The sequence below is a fragment of the Anomalospiza imberbis genome, chromosome 1, assembly GCF_031753505.1.
Source record: "Anomalospiza imberbis isolate Cuckoo-Finch-1a 21T00152 chromosome 1, ASM3175350v1, whole genome shotgun sequence".
NCBI lineage: Eukaryota > Metazoa > Chordata > Aves > Passeriformes > Viduidae > Anomalospiza > Anomalospiza imberbis.
Genome location: NC_089681.1, coordinates 82,373,741 through 82,393,135, shown reverse-complemented (window position 1 = coordinate 82,393,135; position 19,395 = coordinate 82,373,741). Strand labels below are relative to the sequence as shown.

General features: G+C 41.5%; 1 protein-coding gene across 1 annotated transcript in view; it reads right to left on the bottom strand.

Moving 5' to 3' along the window:
- The window catches only part of CDH20 (cadherin 20), a 119,199-nt gene that overhangs the window by 8,952 nt on the left and 90,852 nt on the right, over window positions 1–19,395 (bottom strand). Inside the window, exons 5-10 of the mRNA XM_068197509.1 lie at window positions 17,168–17,335; window positions 15,140–15,327; window positions 10,265–10,518; window positions 6,131–6,267; window positions 3,485–3,606; window positions 1,456–1,573 (exon numbers count right to left, since the gene is read on the bottom strand). Coding sequence (XP_068053610.1) covers window positions 1,456–1,573; window positions 3,485–3,606; window positions 6,131–6,267; window positions 10,265–10,518; window positions 15,140–15,327; window positions 17,168–17,335 — 987 coding nt within the window. The remainder of the gene's footprint in view (window positions 1–1,455; window positions 1,574–3,484; window positions 3,607–6,130; window positions 6,268–10,264; window positions 10,519–15,139; window positions 15,328–17,167; window positions 17,336–19,395) is intronic.

The following is a 19,395-nucleotide window of genomic DNA, read 5'->3' as shown; positions in this document are numbered from 1 at the left end:
GGCAAAGCCATTCAGTCACTGCTGTCACTATAAATTATTGCAAGTATGGCCTGAGACAGAAAAAGTTCATCTGATGCTGGGAGTTTTGCGAGTTCCTTTTTTTAGAATAATGCCTTGAGGATGAAATGATCTTGCTTTGCCAAATACTTTAGCAATAGTTGTGTTATATTTGTTCATTTATTTTGGCAATATATACTCACAAATAAAAAAGGAGAGGAAGAAGGGGATAAAAATGCAAAAAATTGTGTGGGGAGCCTTCAGGAACATTATAGTGAAAAATGCTTTTAGGATGAAAGAGCATTAGCATGCTGTGGAGGAGGGCTCCAGACACTGCAAGTACCATGTTTTAAGACATGTTTGGTTAGTGAATGCATGGGATTCTTTATAAGCCTTTCTGTTGCTCTTTCATATGCCTGGAGAGGCCCAGACAGGGGCTTATGGAAGTAAGTGTGACAAGCAGGCGTGTGTGGGAGCAAGGTTGGGCTTGGAGGCTGGCCATGGATGCTGCAGGTGGCCAGTCTTTCTCCCCATTTATTCTGGAACTGCTTGCTGATTCGTGGTACTCTACACACTAAACTCGTACTGAAATCCATCCCCTCAATACTGATTTTCCAAGCTCTACACCAGGTCACTCAAGGTCATCCCACTTTCCAAATGAAGGCTGGTGTGGACTTGTTTTTAGACCTTGTCTGCCCATGGAGATCATCTATCAACAGCAGTCATGCAGAGGCCTGCTATGGCAGGACTTTCCTGCAGGCTCCAAAACCACCAAAGGTTTCCCAAAAGAATAAAATTTCACTGGTTAGAATGTTCAAATGCCAGTGATTTGCCATGAGTCTTCCCACTGGTGTTTCAGTTTCTACTTAGGTCATCTTACAGAGACCTTTAGCTGTACACCAAGTTACCCCTCTAAGGCTCTGTGAGTCCTCCCTACTTCCCTCTTTCTCTAGGGAAATGAGGATGTGCAGGGAGAAAGAAAAAAGTGCTTGAGGGAAAAGGCTGGAATAGTACAAAAACATTCCTTTTTTCTGTGCCTGAGAGAAAACATGAAGAGTACAAAAAAAAGAGCAATGTAATTCCCTTCAGATTTGTCTTCTAGTTCCAGTTACTATCCTACCTTTAAGCATCTCCTTTTGAGCAAATGCAATTTCCACTCCGATAATCCGAGATGCCTGCAGCCTGACCAAAAGACCTGAATTTGCACAAAACACTGGCATATTTCCTCGAAAAAGAAAAAGGGGCCTATTGCTAGAGAATATTTATAGAGAAGAAAATATCATATAACCTTCAAGTCTATTAAGTAATATGTCATTTTATTACTGCCTTTAAGGAGCAGGTGTCACTTAGTATTATTTGAAATGGCAGTCTTATCACCCACTGTAAGTCACAGCTTCTCAAGTCCAACTCAGGCATTAGAAATTAGAGTAGCTAACTGTCTGTGTCCACTCTGATTACCTTGATTGTCCCTTAGAGTAAAGTTGGGGTTGTTGGCTGCCTCTGGAGCCAGGCTGTAGTAGAAGTGCTGACCCTCCTGTGGGTCGTCCCTGTCTATGGCACTCACTGTCTGAATCAGCTACAAAACACAAGAGAAAAGTAGAAACAGATGAGAAGCAAAATATTTGTAATATAAACAAACAATCAAACAGACAACATGTATTTTATATCAATAAATATAAGCAACTGGAGCATTTAAATAAAATTGCCTTCCAGAGGTACAATCTTCTCTCAAGAAGAGACTCAAAAGCTTGCAGGGGTCGTCTATTTTGCTGAGGTCATGCACATCACCTTTAAACAAAGGAGGAAATATTCCCTTTACCTCAAATAACAGATGCTTTTCTGTCATGCATCCCTATCTTCTGTTGCACATTTCTTTTTGTCTTTTGGGGGCCCAGGTTTTTCAGAAGATTCATTGTGCATTAGAGAGCTTGTAAGAAAGCTCATACTTAATTTCAGCTTCATTATGCAGGTAGAAAAGGACTTCAGGTTGATTACTTTGCCACTCCTTTAGTTTTAAATCAATAAAATTCTTCCCAAGATGTCAGTGGAAATGAGAGAAAAGCCAACCATGCAGATTGTATATGCAATAAATAACATCAAACGAAAGAAACTAAGACAATGCTAAATCCAGAAAGAGATTTGTTACTTCACTTATAGAGGCTTTGTAAAGTAGGTCTAACAGTTTGAAGCACAATAAGCACTGTCTGAATAAACATTCTGGCATCTTTTTGGACAAGGAATGAATCTTCACCTGGATTTTTTTTTAACTTGAAGTTATTTTGGGATTCAAAGGCAAATGTCAGACCCATAAAGGCTCTTTCACCACCTTAAAACTGATTTCAGAACTCTTTAAAATGTGGCAATAGAATTTATCGTTCGCTGCTGGAGGAAGTAGAGCAGATTAGCATTCATAATAATATTGAACTTATTAAACAGCTTATTAACTAGGGCACTCACCCTACAAAACCAGGAAAAATGGTCCAGGCAATGATTTCTATTGCCTATATTATTAAGAAGCTCTGTAAACTGATGAGATGAAAATATCCTATATATGATAGTTGTAAGGACAGTTACCCCAGCAGCTAGCAGCTATTTCATAGTGTTTCACACATGTGTGAGAAGCTTCAGCAAACACACAGTGATATTACTTGCGTAAGTTTTCCCTCACAGATCATGAGAGGTGTGTCTATGTGTTTAAATACTATTCAAGCTAGTCAGCTTTGCATGAGGAGGCACCGGTCCCCACCGTGGACGCTGGTGGTGGAGCAAGAAGTGGATCCCCATAAATGATCATCAGCACAGCCTGCAGCAGGTCCAGTGAGGGAGAGCTCAGGTCTGTCTCTGGCACTGGCAACATTGTTCAAGGGCTTTGATGAGGTTTTGGAAGGGAGAGGAGCAGAGTCTTCACTGCTTGCTTGAAGGTGCTCCTTTAGAATGTGTGCAATGTGAAGTCTTGTGTTGCTTTTGACTCTCTGTCATCTCCAGTTCACAGCAGAACATATTCTGCTTAGCACCCCTTTGAACCTGATGTAGTAAGTTATGTCCAGCTCCCATAAGTCCAGGTGTGCTTAAGGCTCTTAAAACATTTAGTAGTAAGCCTTGTCTGTCATACGTGGCCTGAGCTGATTCTGTGGTACTTCTCATAACACCTCTCCTCTCTTTGATTCTGCTACAGGACACACTGGCTGTTTGCCTGCTGGCACATGCCTAAGGGAAGGCATTATTTCAGCTATGAAATGCTGCAGTGAGCCTAGAATCTACTTTGAGAGAATAAAATAAATGTGGGGGAAACAAAAGTACTATGTATGATGCTCCTTCCAGTGGATATGCTTGCCTTTGGAATGAAGCACAGACAGCTGCTGATAAGAGCTTAGATGAAACGTGTGAGTAGCTGAGCCCTCTTCCCAACACTCACCCTTCCTGGCATGCTGACTCCACGTAGGACAGCATACCCTTCCCAACCCCTGCTGGTACAAGCATTTCTCACCTGGCCTGCTTTGGCATTTTCACAAACAAAAGCTTCATAAAATCTTGCAAACTCTGGTGCATTATCGTTCACATCCAGGACTTTCACTGTCACAGAGACGCTGCCCACCTGTGACGGGTTATCTGGAAGAAGAAGGTTTAATGTAAGGAAAGACAGTATGTGGGAAGGGAAAGAGGCTGCTGCTCCTCACTCTGCTCAAGAGGTAAATTAGGTTTTCCACTACTAGCTTGTTTTAAATCACATTTTCCCATTGGGAATGGTGGTGACCTGAGTATTGTGTGACTCAGAGTGAAGCTGCAAATGCTGCTCTCTGTCTAGCCTGGCTTCCCATCTAATCACATATTTTACAAACAAAACAATTCTGTAAAAGACTTCAACCTGGTTCAGTCCAATGAATTATTTCTACAGCAAAAGTTTTAGACAATGCCCCTTATTTTTTTTATTGTCTTTCAACTGGGCAATACTGTTTGTTGAGCCTCCCTACTGGTGGCATGAATTAGGAAGGTACTTTTTTAAGAATCGACTTGTTATTTAGAACTTGTTAAAAATGGCAGTTTCTATCTCCAGTTCAGAGATGCTTTTGCTCAGAATTTATGTTCCTTGAACTCAAAAATAGTGTCAAATCTTTGATACTTTGTACAAAGGGGTTTAAAATGTAATAACACATGAAATTGTACAGAAAAGCTTTCAGTGAAGCTTAAAATTGCAATGAAAATTTTACATTCTGCATGACATCATTTGTGATGTTTCTGTCCCACTGGCGCATTAGCTTTCTTTGTCAGTAAATCTGTACATCTTTTCACATATCTTCACAAATTCCAAACTGAGTGGCTACAGAATAATTTTGTGCTTGTCTGCCCCAAATCATCTTTCTCCCCCCTTATTTAATGATAAAATGAAACTGTAATCAGAAAGAAAAAAAAATATTAAGGGATCAGAAAAGGTGCAAAAATAAAGAACATTTCTTTAATATTAGTATTCTCATCTTCATTTTAGAGTAGCACTTTGTACATTTATTTCCAAATATAATCTCCCTTTATAGCAAGAAATTATATATTCATATAAACAATAGAGAGTTTACATAAACTCTGGAATTTTCTTAAATGTTCAGTGTACTGTAGTCCACAACGTGTGTCACATTGTGTCATTGAGATAATACTCAAACAATATTCTTTCTCCCTAATTTGTAATGTAATCCTTCAGCTTCCCAAATATGCATACATTCATCTTGCTAACACACCTGTTGTTGTGGCAGAGGAATATCTGCATTCACACTCTTAGAAATAATTGATATGACCTTTAGCACTAGGGGCCTTATCCAGGAGTGCACAGCTACGATATTTTTGAAACTATTCACTACATTAAAATATTGTGCTGCACATGTACAGAGCAAAACTGACGGAGGATTGATGGAAAGGGAACCAAAGGAAGACATGCCTTCCTATTGCTCTCACTCTCAAGTGCTGCTACAGAGGCAGCTTTTACAGACTCATGGAATTGCAATGGCCATTGGTGGCTGAAAATAAAAGTAGTGTCAAAATAGACACTATTGTGTCAAAATAGACACAATGAAATCCCATTGTCTCAACACCTCTCACTACTTAAAAGGGCACAGAAAGGCATTCTGTGCCGGAACAGCTTGCAAATATGTGGCAGAGTCACTCCAACTCTTGTGAAACATCCCCCCTGCTTTCAAGCTGGCTGATTGCAATTTGGGCAAGCTTGTTGAAACTTTGTTCCGGTCAAAGTGTCCCATATCTCTGGCACAGCCTAGATGTGCAGGAAGCTTTCTGAGACACAAGGAATGACTCAGCTATTGGCACCCAGCTGCAGAAAAGCTACTGCCCCTCACAGATGAACTGAGATCCCAAGCAAAAGCTATGTGAACGGAAAGAATTTCAGGTGAAGACTAGGTGCACCTTTTATTTGCTTATATATCTCAAGCTCCTTTATGAAGCTCACATCTGCGAGCATTTCAAACTCATCTAAATTTTTCATACTGACACGATGAAATGAGCATCTCCTTGCTCTCATAGCCTTGAAAAATACCCGGCACAGATGAATTCTGAACTGAGTTTTAGCTCATTGTAAAACCCAAAAGCATAATGAGTTCAGCATATTCAAAGATCCCAAAGCACTCTGGCCCAAATTATTTATGTAGCAAGCAGATGGCGATGTCATTTACTTCTTGCTGAACCGGAGCAGATTTCAACTAGTGACCTAGCAGTGTAGGATCACTGCTGCCTACCCATCCCTGCACCACACAATCCTCCCAGGCAGGACTGGGAGCTCTAGCAGCTGTGCAGCCTTTGCAGTATTTTCTTTAGCTGCCTTGCCTTTCTGAAGTGAGAGGATGCTGCCAGAAACACATCAGGAAGAATTTTAAATAAATCCCTGGAATGCTAATGAATTGAAAAAGAAGGACTCTGCATTTAATTGCCATCCTCTATGCCTCCCACCACCCTGTGAAAATGAGCATAAAAAATAAATAAAATGCAGCATTCGCTGGTTGATGTCAGAGGAGCAATTCACTTAATGCGCCTTCCCACTCAGTGCATAACAATATGTGAACTTTGAATTCAGGTCTCTCAGCCTGCTTTGTCTACTGTATCTCTTTAATCTATGTACAGTCTGCATTCTCCTTACTCAGCTCCATGGCCAACACAGTGATGTTGTGCCAAGAAATGTCCTCCCGGTCAAGAGGTCTTGCAGTCATCAGTGCTCCTGATGTTATGTCGACATAAAAGAACCGTCCCGGATCACTGCTCCTGTCAATCGAGTATCTGCAAGAGTACATATGAAAAATATTATGCAACCCGTGGGAACCTCCCTGAGGATCCCCCTGATGGGGAGGCCCCTAAAAAGTTCTGTGCCAGTCTTGAGACATGGACGGGATGTTTGGTTTTTTTGGTCTTCAGGTTGTTTATTTTTCTCTTATCAAAAGTTCAGCACGCTGTCTACATCTCAGACTTAGCGTACAAAGTGAAGGCACCAAAAGGTCACAAGACACACAGATTCAAGATCTTTTAAAGCTATTTTGTCCAATTAACTCTTAGAGTGTACTTTATTCCTACCTTTCTACCAATAACTAATTATTTGTCTGTCCACACAACATCTGCATTGCGGTTCTTTCTAACCAATCACTCTGTGTTACCAACACTGCAGAAAATGGAGTAGATGAAGAACAAGAAGGAGATCAGACAACGCCCAAAATCCTCCATCTTGTCTTCTATCTACCTCCATACTAAAACCCCAAAACTCTAAGTTTTTCACCCTGTGATAAACTATACTACTATTGTAGTAGTATAATTTCACACACTCGTAGATTCCAATTCATCCCAGAGTCTTGGAAGCTTTCTCCCTGGACGAAGGTTAAAAGCAGTGTTCCCCTAGGGGTCAGGACCTCTCAGGACAGGCCGAGAAATATTCCCTGTGCCCTGGGTTCCAAAAGCAACCCTTGTGAAAACTGTGTGTTACAGCCACCAAAGTATCCCAGCAATATTGTTGTACAGAGCAGATCCACATTCTTCCACAACCTAGTTATGTGCTCCTTTGACTTACATAGGTCTAGAGTGAGATGTCAGAAAAAGTTCATGTGGCTAATGGCTTTTAACAGTTAGTACTACTGGAATGGAGCTGGAAGACAGGAAGATTTAGAGGAATAAGCCTCAAAGTAAGGCACAGATCAGTGCAGGAACATCTGCTTTACAGAGAAAATCTGACAATGAGGAGTATAATTCCTTTTTCTAAGAGAAATAATTGTGCCCTGTCCCTGGGCAAATTCAGGCAGGATGAAAATGGCTTCTTATCAGCTCATTCTCTGAGCACCTAGGTTGATGAGGAGGAACCATTCCCTTCCTTTTCTTCTGTATTCTCTCCTTCTTGAGGGAAATAAATTCCAAATTCATCCTGAAGCATGCTACTGATGGGGCTGTGTCAGCAGAAGGGGGATGATGCGTGGCTTTCTCACAGCATCCAGTCAGATAAACAGCTCCCTCTGTGAGGCTGATTCATTGTAATAACTGAACCTTCCTGACCAATGTCATGTCAATTCAGTGCTGGGAACCAGCTTCCTGCACCTGTGAATGGGGGGTTGTGGTGGTGCCTGCAGGCCAGAAAACCTGGGCAAGGAGGCAGCTGATGGACAGAGGTCACTGCAGTACTCGGTCAGAGGGATGATTTTGCAGGGTGGGTAAAATACACAGTATTTCACAGCCATCACCTTGCTCTTAAAGGCACTTTGTGCAAGCTCCTTCCCAGGTGAGTGTTAGCATGGTAAGGGATACTTTGGCCAAAGCCACACACAGGCCTAGGTAAGTGTCACAGCCTAGAAAAGAGCCCGGACTAACTGTCCTTTTTGTTGGTTCTTTCATCCGAGTGGATGGGAATCGAAAGCATTACTCACAACAGACACTGAACAGGGCTCATTCTTCTGAATTTTCTCCTTTCAGCATGAATGCACTCACTGGAACAAGCATGACAGCCTTTTCTTTATATAGGGAGTTATTAAATCAGGATATAAAACAGTATAGAAATATGTTGTTAGGAAATTCTTTTACACTCTTTTTCAGAGCAATCAAAGAGGAAAGGATGGCAGGTTTGTATCCCTTTCCTTCCCAGTCCTTCCTAACTCTTCATAAATAAAGAGATTTCTCAGGCATTTGATTTATTTAGACAATAAGTATGAGCGTTCCTATATTTTGGTATAATAATTATTATTGTATGAGGCCTATAAAAATAATTTCTCTTTGACATTTTAAGGCCAATGATTATCTGAAATTGACTATAGCCTTGTGATTAGTGGTTCAGAATTAAGCACCAGTGTCAAGAGGCAGAGGTGGATCTTCTTCTAGATTCTCCAGCTAAGTTCTCTTGAAAAGTGTACCTGCTCCTACACACTTGTTTCCACTGTACTATTTAGATAATCTTCCTGAATCATTTAACAACAATAATGGCATATTTCCAGCCATCCGAATTTCACTGTGTGGGAGCCAGGTACTGGATGCTGGGGAAGTGAGGATTTGAGCCTGATCACAGTTCAAATTTCAGATGGATTTCAACTTGTACAACATAGTAAGTATATGGGATTATTGTCTTTCTTAGCTTGCCTTGCCCTGTGCAAAGTGAATTCAGCTTAAAACATTGCTAGACTGATACTACACTGAGTTGGAATGAATGGACGAGACCACAGAAGAGGCAAGAACTAATTCTTACTATCTGCATTTTAGATAGCATTACAAATGGTATTTATTCTTACTTTTAAAATCTGTTTCTTTACCTCAATGTGGGGGAAAAGAAGGGAAGGAATGAGGGAAGAAAGGGCAGTGGAAAAGAAGGAAGGCAGGGAGAAAAGAGGAAAGAAGTTGTCAAAGATCAGAGTTACAAAAGAGTCTGTGCAAGTTTTTTTTTTTTTTTAATGTATCTTTGTTGATGGATTCTGTGCTTTATAGAGTGCTGTTCATCAAGGGCAGTCACTACAAAGCTCTGAAAAAAACTAAGAAAAACCTCATTAAAAATAACAATGATAAATTCTACCCTCTGATAGTCCTCAGAATTATTCTTATACTATTTTAAGCAGATTAGCAGAGAGCTGTTTGCATTGCAGGGCTTGGATAATGCCAGACAGTAATCAGCAAAACAGGATGCAAGTAGAAAAAAGTTTAGGGTAATGAAATTGTGATGCAGACAGTATAATAGTTTTACTGAGGAATTTGAGGCAATGTCATGAGAAGTATGATAACCTTATAATGTAGGCAGAAAAGATAGGTATATTAAAGTAGCAGAGATGAAAAAAATAATTAGACCAGCAACACAGAGTGCAATACCATTAAGAAGAACAGGCTTTGTGTCTGCTCAGATCTCCTAGCTGAAGCCCACAGAATTACTCATTTAGATTTTACTTTCTTCAAAAACTCCTAATGCTCAATGTTTCAACTCCCTCCTGTATTTCCCAGGACTGTTCCTGAGCACGGGCATCTCAGAAGCTGGACCAATGCATGGGTAGTTAAACAGTAGCTCAACACCTAAAACTCTCAGATGAGAGGAGCAGCAAACCTGCTGGGATAATCAATTTGCAGTCACTATTTGCCACTGCAGGTAGTCAAAATTTCTGTGTGGGCTGGCCTAGGAGAAGAACACCCTCCTCTGATAAATGGGGCTGGCAGTGGCTGGCAGCCACTATAGAAAAAAGAGTGCTATGATCACACAAATCTGCTCCTTTGGCTCCTTGCTGAGTTGCAGCTATGAAGCCCCCATAACTCTAAATACACCTTTACCTTTCTTACTGCCTTATGGGAATATCTAGCTCTGCATCTTTGACCAGACACTAGATAATTTAGCAGTTCTTGAATATTTATTAGCATTATTCAATCTACTCCAAAAGTAGCTGCATGTTTGAGCTTGTTGACAAGGGCAAACTTTGAAAGAGAAGGGGGAAAAAGGACAAGCAAGTTGATCACCTTGACATCAGGATGGCAGCAGGTTCTTAGCAATGCTCTCAGGTTTTGTGCCAGCAAAGGTGAGATTCTGGGGTTTGTTTTAATGCCAGGACATGCCTGACTGGCTCATTGCAAGGCTTGATGCTGATGTCTTCCACACCCCAGAACAGAGGGGAGCCCCTGCATTGCTTTGACAGAGCCCTCAGTGTGTGAGGCCTGGTTTGATAAACCCACTGATGACTACTACTGGCTGGAAAGATAGAGTTCCTCTCACTCATCACTGCCCCGCCAACCACATCTACTAAGGAGTGCTCATGGGGCAACAGACAATGAGAGGACAGACCTGATGGAATTGTTGGTCACGTCTGGGTCCTTGGCAGAAATTATCTGTATGGTGGTTCCAATCTCCACATCCTCGGGCACTTCCACAAAGTAGATGCTGGGCTCGAACACAGGAGGCTCATCCACATCCTCCACACTGATGTGGACGGTGGTGGTGTCACGGAAGGGACCCAGGTTCAGGAACCGCATTTCCAGGTGAGGGTTGGCACCCTCTACCTTCAAGGTGTAGCTTTTTTTGCTCTCAAAACTTAAAGGCTGAGGAGAAAAAATAAATCTACCATCATGCACACTGAGCCATATCATTATTACTTTTAATTTCAAGTGCAACAAAGATAAATATTTGCAGATGCAGAAAAAGCTTTGAATGACAGTAGTATTAGAAATGGCACTGTATATTTTTTCTTTCTTTAATTTGATAGTTGAGCTGAAAAGGCCACGAGAAATACTTGCAGATCACTTCAAAATACCTATTCTTTCATTCTTCTTGCTAAAATGAAAATATAAACAGCCACCATGCCTTTACATCATGATTCACACAACCTGTTTCGTGCCACTTTGAGGAAAATACATGAAGAAACAGACAGTAATGGGAGCACCTGAAAAGAAGGTAAGACAGTTGGTTCCTCAAAAATGGGCCCAGTGGCAGGAACAAGGATGCTCACACAGGAGGTAGAGTTAGCATCCTCTTTTTTTCCCTGAGGACATCAAAGTCTTATCTCCAAGACCCCTGCCAAGCTGATTAAGGGCTCCAGTGGGAGCAAAGAACACAGTCAGCCTCTCTAGCAAGTTCTTTTTCCAATTTTTATCCATAATCCATCCTTCCTAGAAGTGAGGTTTTTTCCCTTTCAATAAATATCCTAAACATGGGTTCACCATCCAGGTGTAATGAGTGCTAGGATTTGAATCTGCTCCCTGCCTAGAGAACAGTTTAATTTCAAAGCAGTTTAATTATAAAGTATCTCTGATATCTTCCTCTGGGAACTCTTTCACTTCATATGAAATGTGAAATATTAAATACTCAAGTATTATTTGAAGCAGGGAGTGAGAATTTTCTCCTTTTCCCTCTTCCCTTCTCCCTTTTCTTTCCTTCCTGAGACAATGGATAATGGCGGCCGGCCAGCTTCCTCTGTTAGTAGTTATCTGAATTTGATTTCCTATCTAGATAAAACTACTTAGTTGGTATACATGGATATAGAAGTAACTAATGTTGACATTGAACCTCTCAATAAATAAATTTTTCATGTCCCTTCCATCTTCTTTTCAGAGATCCCCGAAGAAAATAAGGTGTCTCCAAAACCTTCTTAGAACCGAATGAAAAATTCCCTATTTTATGTGCTACTTACCAGTCTTGGTAAGAGATAACAGTAAGGATTTGACAAACCAGAATAACAGTATGGAAGAGTCAGTCCAAAATATTAAAAAATGCCACCAGATGAAATACAGCTCACAGAGGATACAGTCACACTTCTCATGTTGCAGTCATAAGTCACCAGCAATTGCACTGTGGTTAAATGGTCACAACCTTTTACTTGAATAATCTGGGCAGGTCTGATGCTGAAAACCAGCACAGTGAATTCCCTTAGCTTGCACAGCTCCTGAGCAAGACAAACCAGGAAAGAAATGGCTAATCTCAGGATCGCCCAGTGGGGCATACCCCTCTTTGCTATATGAGTAGTTTTCAAAAAGAGCGGCTTTTTTTGGACATAAGGATTTGAGCTTTATGTGTGGAATTACAGCAGCAGTTCATTTAGACCGCAGTAAAATGTCTGCTGTTCCCATTCAACCCCTTTGCTTCTTCTATTCAGCTCTTTCTATTTGAAGACCAATCACCAGACCGACACATGGAGATGGGGAGGAAAATAAAAGAGAAGGAGGATGCCAAAGCAATTGGAAGTCAAAGGTACAAAGATTATTACTGTGAGAATAAAGTTCTCCTTTGCCAGTCATAACCCACTTCTGTCCTGCCATGCTCAATGGGGCAGCTGGCCAGTTCTGCAGCCATGAGGTGTGTATTAGTTTAAGCAGGATCAGCAGAAGATTTCCATGCTCAGGCATGGCAGCAGTGTATACTATGGGCCTCAAAACACCTCCTGGATTCAACCAAGTCTTCAGTACTTGTCTGCTGATGCAACAGCTTCCTTTTTCAGAAGTGGAAACGTTGCAGTGACATATCAAAGTTCATGCTTTCACAGTAAATTACCAGTACTGATGTCCTGCATAGGAATGTCTGACTAAAGACTGGCATTCTTGGAATTATAAAACTGAAAATCACTCAGCATTTAGTACATGAGAGTGAGGAATGAAGACTGGAATGGGAACAGGTTTCTTGTGCTGGGGACATGACGGTCCAGTATTGTTGGAGATGCTGTACAGTGAGTGAGGCAGTACAAACTGTGTAGTCTGTGGCAGCAGCTACAAACAGGTGATCTGAAACTTGCTCCTTCTGCCTTTAGTTCCACCTGGTACATCAGCGACTACTGCAGGCATAGCACTTGTCAGCTAGGGTTTGGTGAGGTCTACAAATGTAATATCCCTGGCTGCAGAGTCATTATTGTCTACCATTTGCATATTTATGAGCTGTAAAAATAGCAGTAAGATATTCACAGGACCAAGCAACACTTATTGTCCATCTGGCAAGGAATGTGCAATGCAAAGGTGCCTAAACATATACTAAGAAAGAGGCCATTATATTGAATTGTTTCCCATGTGAAGAAAACTGCATGAGAAACACTGCATGTACACTAGAAAGCTAAGTTATAAAAAAAAGCAGTTAAATCAGAGACAGATTTAACAGGTATAAAACCCAATTACATTATTAAAACACATAATCACCTAGATCAAGTTAAAAAAATTAGAAAAATCCGACAAGTGTGCTAGACCATTTGTCTAGCATTTTTGATGCTCCTGTTTGCCTTCATTGTCAAAGATGACTTTCCCTCCTGTTTCTCTCCAGTCAGTGCTAATGCTTCAACACCACTGTCCCCCTCATCAGATTTTTCTCCCATGAGTACATTCAAACCTCTTCCCCATGCTGGTCCCATGGAGAGGGCAAGCAAGTTGCCTTCTCCTGCGAACTTAGCATGCTGCAAAACACAGCCAAGAGGAGAGGCAGCCCATGGAAAGCTCCTTGTCCTTGTCCTCCTTCTGCCAGTGCTGATACAGGCACTGAGAGGTGGCACCATGCAGGGGGGAATTTAGCACGACCCACTGTGAGAAAGTGATTGATGAGGCAATGTCAGGGGAGGAAGGCAGGACAGGACAGGGCTCTCCTGTGTGCTGTACTGTCCGGGCAACCCACCACCCTGACATCCATGGACAGTGCAAAAGGGAAAGCAGGGAGAAGAGGAAGGTAGGGTGAGCATCAGTCTCTCAGGCAGGCAACTTGGAAGAAATTATAAATCTTCAGGAGGTGCTCAACATTTTGTGAGATTAGTAGGCTGTGATAAGTAGCCGCAACACCACAAGGAATAGTCTTGTCAGTAGCTGTAAATTCTGGCTGTCTAATGCCCGTGTTAGAAGTGCTAATTATTTTGCATGGGAAATCTGTCAAGAAAAATTAAAGGGAAAGTTTTGCTTACTTTTAAAAAAGATTTCATTCTTCATTTAGAAATTCTCTCTCCCCTCTTCTCTCATTTTGATATCTTTTAGTATCCACACCAGTTGAATTTTTTTTTGTTTCTTGAGGGGATTCAAAGGACAACTTTCCCAGTGTTTGGCTATTGATAATCACAGCATTACATAAAGCTAGAGACATACATAAAATATTACAAATGTTTACGTACAGTAGGTGGATTGAACAATATGTACCTGATCCCAGTACATATCTGGTGTGATTGATACCATACATTTTATAACTCCTCCGGACATACATGAACATGTAGCAAAACTATATTCATAATAACAAAGGTCAAGCTTAATGACACATTTACTCCAAAGAAACTATTTTCTTTCATTGATAAATGAGTGGAAAATTACATTAGAGTTTCCATTCAACATCTATTTCATTCCAGAAGATATGCTTAACTTTAGGGACTAATATGCACAAAAAAAGAGCCGGGGAAAGGTGACCATAAATACACGCTTAAATGCTTTGCTGTAGGGCATAGAGACTTGCAAGGTCAAAGCTTTCCCCTGTATTGTTCCATTTTAGTGCACAATTTAATCCCAGGCCATTTAAATGGGAGCTATACTTCCTTATTAGTACACTAGATATACTTAGGCAGAAATATAGTTGCAATTTCATAACCTAGAAACAGAGTTGAACTTCTAACATTTATGTAAGATTGTAGAATAAATATCCCATAGCAGGGAGCCTAAGCAAAATACTTGATGCCTTCCTGCATAGCCTGTGGTACAGAGTACCAGCAGTTTCACAGCTGCCATTTTAGAGACAGATTCCTGTAGACTAATTAGCATTTATGGATCTTCAAGCAGCAATTAAAAAAAAAATAAACACTGCCTGGGTTTTATTGGTTTATAAATAATTCCAAGGCATGCTTTATTATTGTTTGTGGAACACCAGAGTGAAAAATATGTACTGTTCAAATGCAAATATTGATCTAATTTCTTGCATTGTAGGATAATTAAGCTACAGAGAATATTTAAATAGATAAATAAGGAATCAGAGCATTCCTTTGGTGGGAAAAGACATGTTTATGCTAATGCTGTTCCCACTTTATAAAATTTGTTCCTAGGAATGCAGTCTGCTTTCATATTTTAGCAATAAATGTTAACAAAATTGTGTTTTACAGCCAGAAAGGGGCTACTGTCACGTAATGGGAACCAAGTTACTGCAGGCGTAAGGGAATATTCCACACATAAAATGTAACCAGGACACTGAGCCATATAAATTACTATAAAAAGGAAACTTTTTTACCTTTCTCACAGTGATGATGCCAACTTGGTAATTAGGATCAGTGTTAATATCAAAGACATCCAGTCCATCTCCATCCACAAGGCTGTATTTCATCTCTGCATTAATGCCTTCGTCCAGGTCTTTAGCAACCACACGGCCTACAGTGGAGCTGATGGGAGCAGACTCCAGCACACTCATCTGATAATGCTCTGGCACAAGCAGCACAGAGGGAGAGGGGAGAAAAACAGGCTGTGAAGAGGAACCAAAAAAACTGCAAAGCAATGCAAAGAGTGGATCAGGGAGGCCGCAACACTGCATGGCCTGCAGAGAGTCTTTAGTACCTGTGCCAAAGCTGTAACAGCCGTGTGATTTCCTTTAAAAAGCCACAGCCCAGCTAAATTTCCTGGGGAAGTTTTATTTAGGTGTTTGTTATAGCAACAGGTTTGTTGAATGGTTTTTTTTTTAAAAAAAACAGCAATACATCTGAAGATAGGAACTTCAGCTAGAAAAATAGGGCAATTAGCACCAGTGCTGCTGCAGCCATGATATAAAGCAGGATATAGAACAGATTTAATAGGACAGGCATCTTTTTATTAGATCAGTTTGTACAGCAGGAATAAACAAGTTTTGAGCACCACAAATCCTTTCCCAAGTCCCTACAAACTTCTTTTCAGCCCTGAAGAAAGCTCAGGAGCTTGCCTGTTTCTCTCAAATTTACCAGTTATTCTATGAAAATGTATTTCCTCTCTCTACAAATACTGTCTTGAGCACATTTGTTGCATTGCTAATTTGCTTAGCAGCATGAGTGGGGAAAGAACAACCTGATATTTTAAAAGTGTATTTTGAACATATAAATGTTGTACCTAAAATACTTCTCTGGCATCATGCTTTAATTTCAAACTTTCCTTGCTGCACCCCCTCTGTTCACTGCACCAACTATTATGCTTTAGAAGGCTGAATAACACCAAGGATGGGGTTTGATGAATAGTAATTTTTCTTAATCAAGAGTCTGGTATCAGTTACAATTCATGCCACGTTCAAATCACAGTTGGCAATAGTGTGCTCAAGAAGTTGCTCTAACAGAAAAAGAAAAGTGTAAGTTGAGATTTCTTGCTGATCTTAGTGGAATACTTTGATTTACCAGTGAAACATGCAGTAACAGATGGAAAAAAAGAACACCGACAAAAAGAACTGTGGGAGTTTGCCTTATTAAATCAGCTAAATGAGAGAAAAGTCAAAACCAAAATGGCCTGAGATTGATTTACACCACTAAAAGAATCAGTTTTCTTTAAAAATCCCTTGGAAGATTTAGTCCCATCAAAACTGAAAAGCTTCTTTCCAATTTTCAATGGCAATATAGAATTATGTAAATAAAAGTGATATAAAATCATATTAACAAAGAGCAAAATATTGCAAATCTTGTTTTGAACTTGCATTATGTAAATACAAAGTTGTGTTTCTGATAAGAATGGAGTTGCTTATTTTGCATCCATTAAGTATGGCTGTTACATATCTTAGAGTTTAACTGTATATTGCCAAGGTTTTGATGAACCTTTCCTGAAGAACAGCCTGTATGACAACCCACTCCACAGTGGTAGCACAGCTCCCAGACGCTTCCCTGCTGTGGCCTGGCTGGAGTGTTGAATGAATTATCTTTCAACTTCCAGCACACCACATGTCCCTGATTTGAGAGACATCCTCTGGAGATAGGATGAAAAGACAATCAGAGCAGCAATTAGTAGCCAAAGGCAATGGCCATGAGCAGTCTAAACACAAAAGTTCTCCTTCCTGCCTTTTTCTGTAAATTAATTTCCCATCCTTTAAAAAAAGTGTTGTTTTTGATAATTTTGGAGGTCAGAAGCTTGTTTTGAAAGTCAAAGTGTCGAATAATTCCTTTTGACATTTTTCTGAAGGAGAGTTCTGTATCGAACCTGAAATTCTGCCCATCTCTAGTTGTCACTAACCTGAGTTTGAAAATGAGAGCAAACAGCAGACATAAATAACCCTCAGCCACCCCTTTTTGCCTGTTGTGGCGCCATGGGTACTCACTCTGCGGAAATCTGGGTGGATTGTCGTTGACATCAGACAGAGTGATGTTGACTGTGGTTGTTCCAGCTAATCCTCCCAGCTGTCCACCCATATCCTTGGCTTGGATAATCACTTCATAATATTCTTTTGCTTCTCGGTCCATGTTCATTAGAGCTGTTCTAATTAAGCCTGAGATCGAGGGTGGAAAGGCGTTTGGGGAACAAAAGAAAATGGCTGTTAGAGAATACACAAAGAGGGTAGAGGGCTCTTGCTCCTGGTGTCCTATTCCCTGTGTCAAGAATGAGACCAGGCTCTGCACTGAGTCCCACCTTTCCTGGCAGAGTAAAACTCACCCAAGTAGAATCTAGGTTAACAGAAGGTGTGAATTTTAAAGAAGCCAGTTAAAATGCATCAGCTCTGGGACAGGCTGCCTGTTCAAAATTAAAATGTTGCCTTCCAAGGAAAACCTTTTTGGAAACAGCGTGCTGCGTCAAATTAAAGGCCCTGCTCAGGATAACAATCTCCACACAAAAGCTGGAAGTGATGTGCTTTGCTGAAAGATCCATCAAGACAAGTTTTCCAGAGCGTTCCTAAGCACGCAGTCCTAGAGACCACCTGGCATGAGGCCGGGGGCTTTGCTTCGGGACCCAGGCTGGGGCTGCGAGTGCAGAATGCGGGGAGACGCCGCTGCGCCCGCTCCGGAGGGGCCACCCTGCTCCCCCGGACCGCGGGGCGTCCCTTCCCTTCGGGGTAACACTACTGCGACAGGACATGAGGTGGCAGCAACACTTCTCTTATGGAGGCTGCGAGCGCCGGCCCGCTGTCCCCCGCACAGCTCCGCGTCTCCCGGCTGTCCGTCCTCCAGCCCTCCCAGCCCCACGCAGCCCTCACGCCTCCAGTATCTATCTCCAGGGCTCTCCATCGAGCAGCCGGCGGTGCATCCCGGGAATGCGCTGCCATGGGATCATCCCTTGCTAGCGACACGTTTGCCCTTCGGAGTGGGGGCAAGTGTGTCAGCCCCAGGCACCATCGCAGTCCCACGGTTCAACACGCAGCACTTGCACATCAGGACACTATTAACTTGACTGATCTGCATTTAGTCTTTATTTTTAGCAGAAAGACAACGTATGGGTTTAATAAAAAAGCAGTAAAAAGATATTGCGCTGGCAATTATCGCTGTGTGCGAAGGGAAGAAATAGTGACCGGTACGGAACAGCTCGCAGTGCGCTCCCTTAATCTTCTTGCGTGGAGAACTTCAGAGTCCCATCCTGCAAAGCTGAGTGCCTCCTGTGAAGCGCTGTAGCTCCTCAGCTCCCATGGGTATATAAATAAGATACGAAAATTTTGGGAATGATTTTCTCCATATATGAACACTTTGTAGGGAATTTCCACTCTTGGCTTGGCCTAAAATAAGACATCAGTGCCTAAATTCCAGGCTCTGCCATGCCTGTCTTTGGGGCCTCTGGTCCCTAGAGGACACCAGGATGCAGAACCAGATCAGGCACCCAGAGATGCAGCAATGCAGAGCAGGGAGCATCTGATGCTGCTGCACAATCAGTCAGCAAAGAAATGCTAAGGATGGCAGTGAACATAAAACCCATCCTTAGGGCTATAGGAACGTCTGTGGGAAAGATCTCAGGTCTTCCACAGAAATGTACTGGAACCATTTCTTTCACTAAAGTGAGCAAGGTTTGTGCTCTTAAGAAAACAGTAAAGAGTAGAGGTGATGTCCTTTCTTTTCTGTAACAGGCAGACGGTTTCTTAGGAAGTGGGAGAGTTCTTTTATCTTCTAGGGGAATATGATTGTGGTCAGGCTGTAAAAGCACTCTGGAAAAAGGGAGGAGGAGGCTCTCAACTTTCCTTTGAAGTTGTACTTTCACATAGACACTTCTTCAACACCTGTGAGGACAGTGACAGAATAGGAATAGGAGCACACCTCTGGAACCAAGAGCCTGTGTTGGGAAGTGAATGGTAAGGACTTCAAATGCTACTAGAGGAGGACTGTACTGAAATGAGTTGTCCAGTATTGGGTATTTTAATCACTATCTAACAATACAAAGGAGCTGTTGGTCACTTATGCTCTATCTCTATTTTAGAAAAATGTCAGAGCTGCAATTGCATTTTGTGAGCTACCAAATCCCACAGGTGAGTTTGCACAGGGGAAGCTGATTACAGTCCTGTGCTTGCCATAGGGAAATGGCTTCTGGCTCACAACAGTGCTTACCCTAAATGGGTGTCCAGTTGCTGAC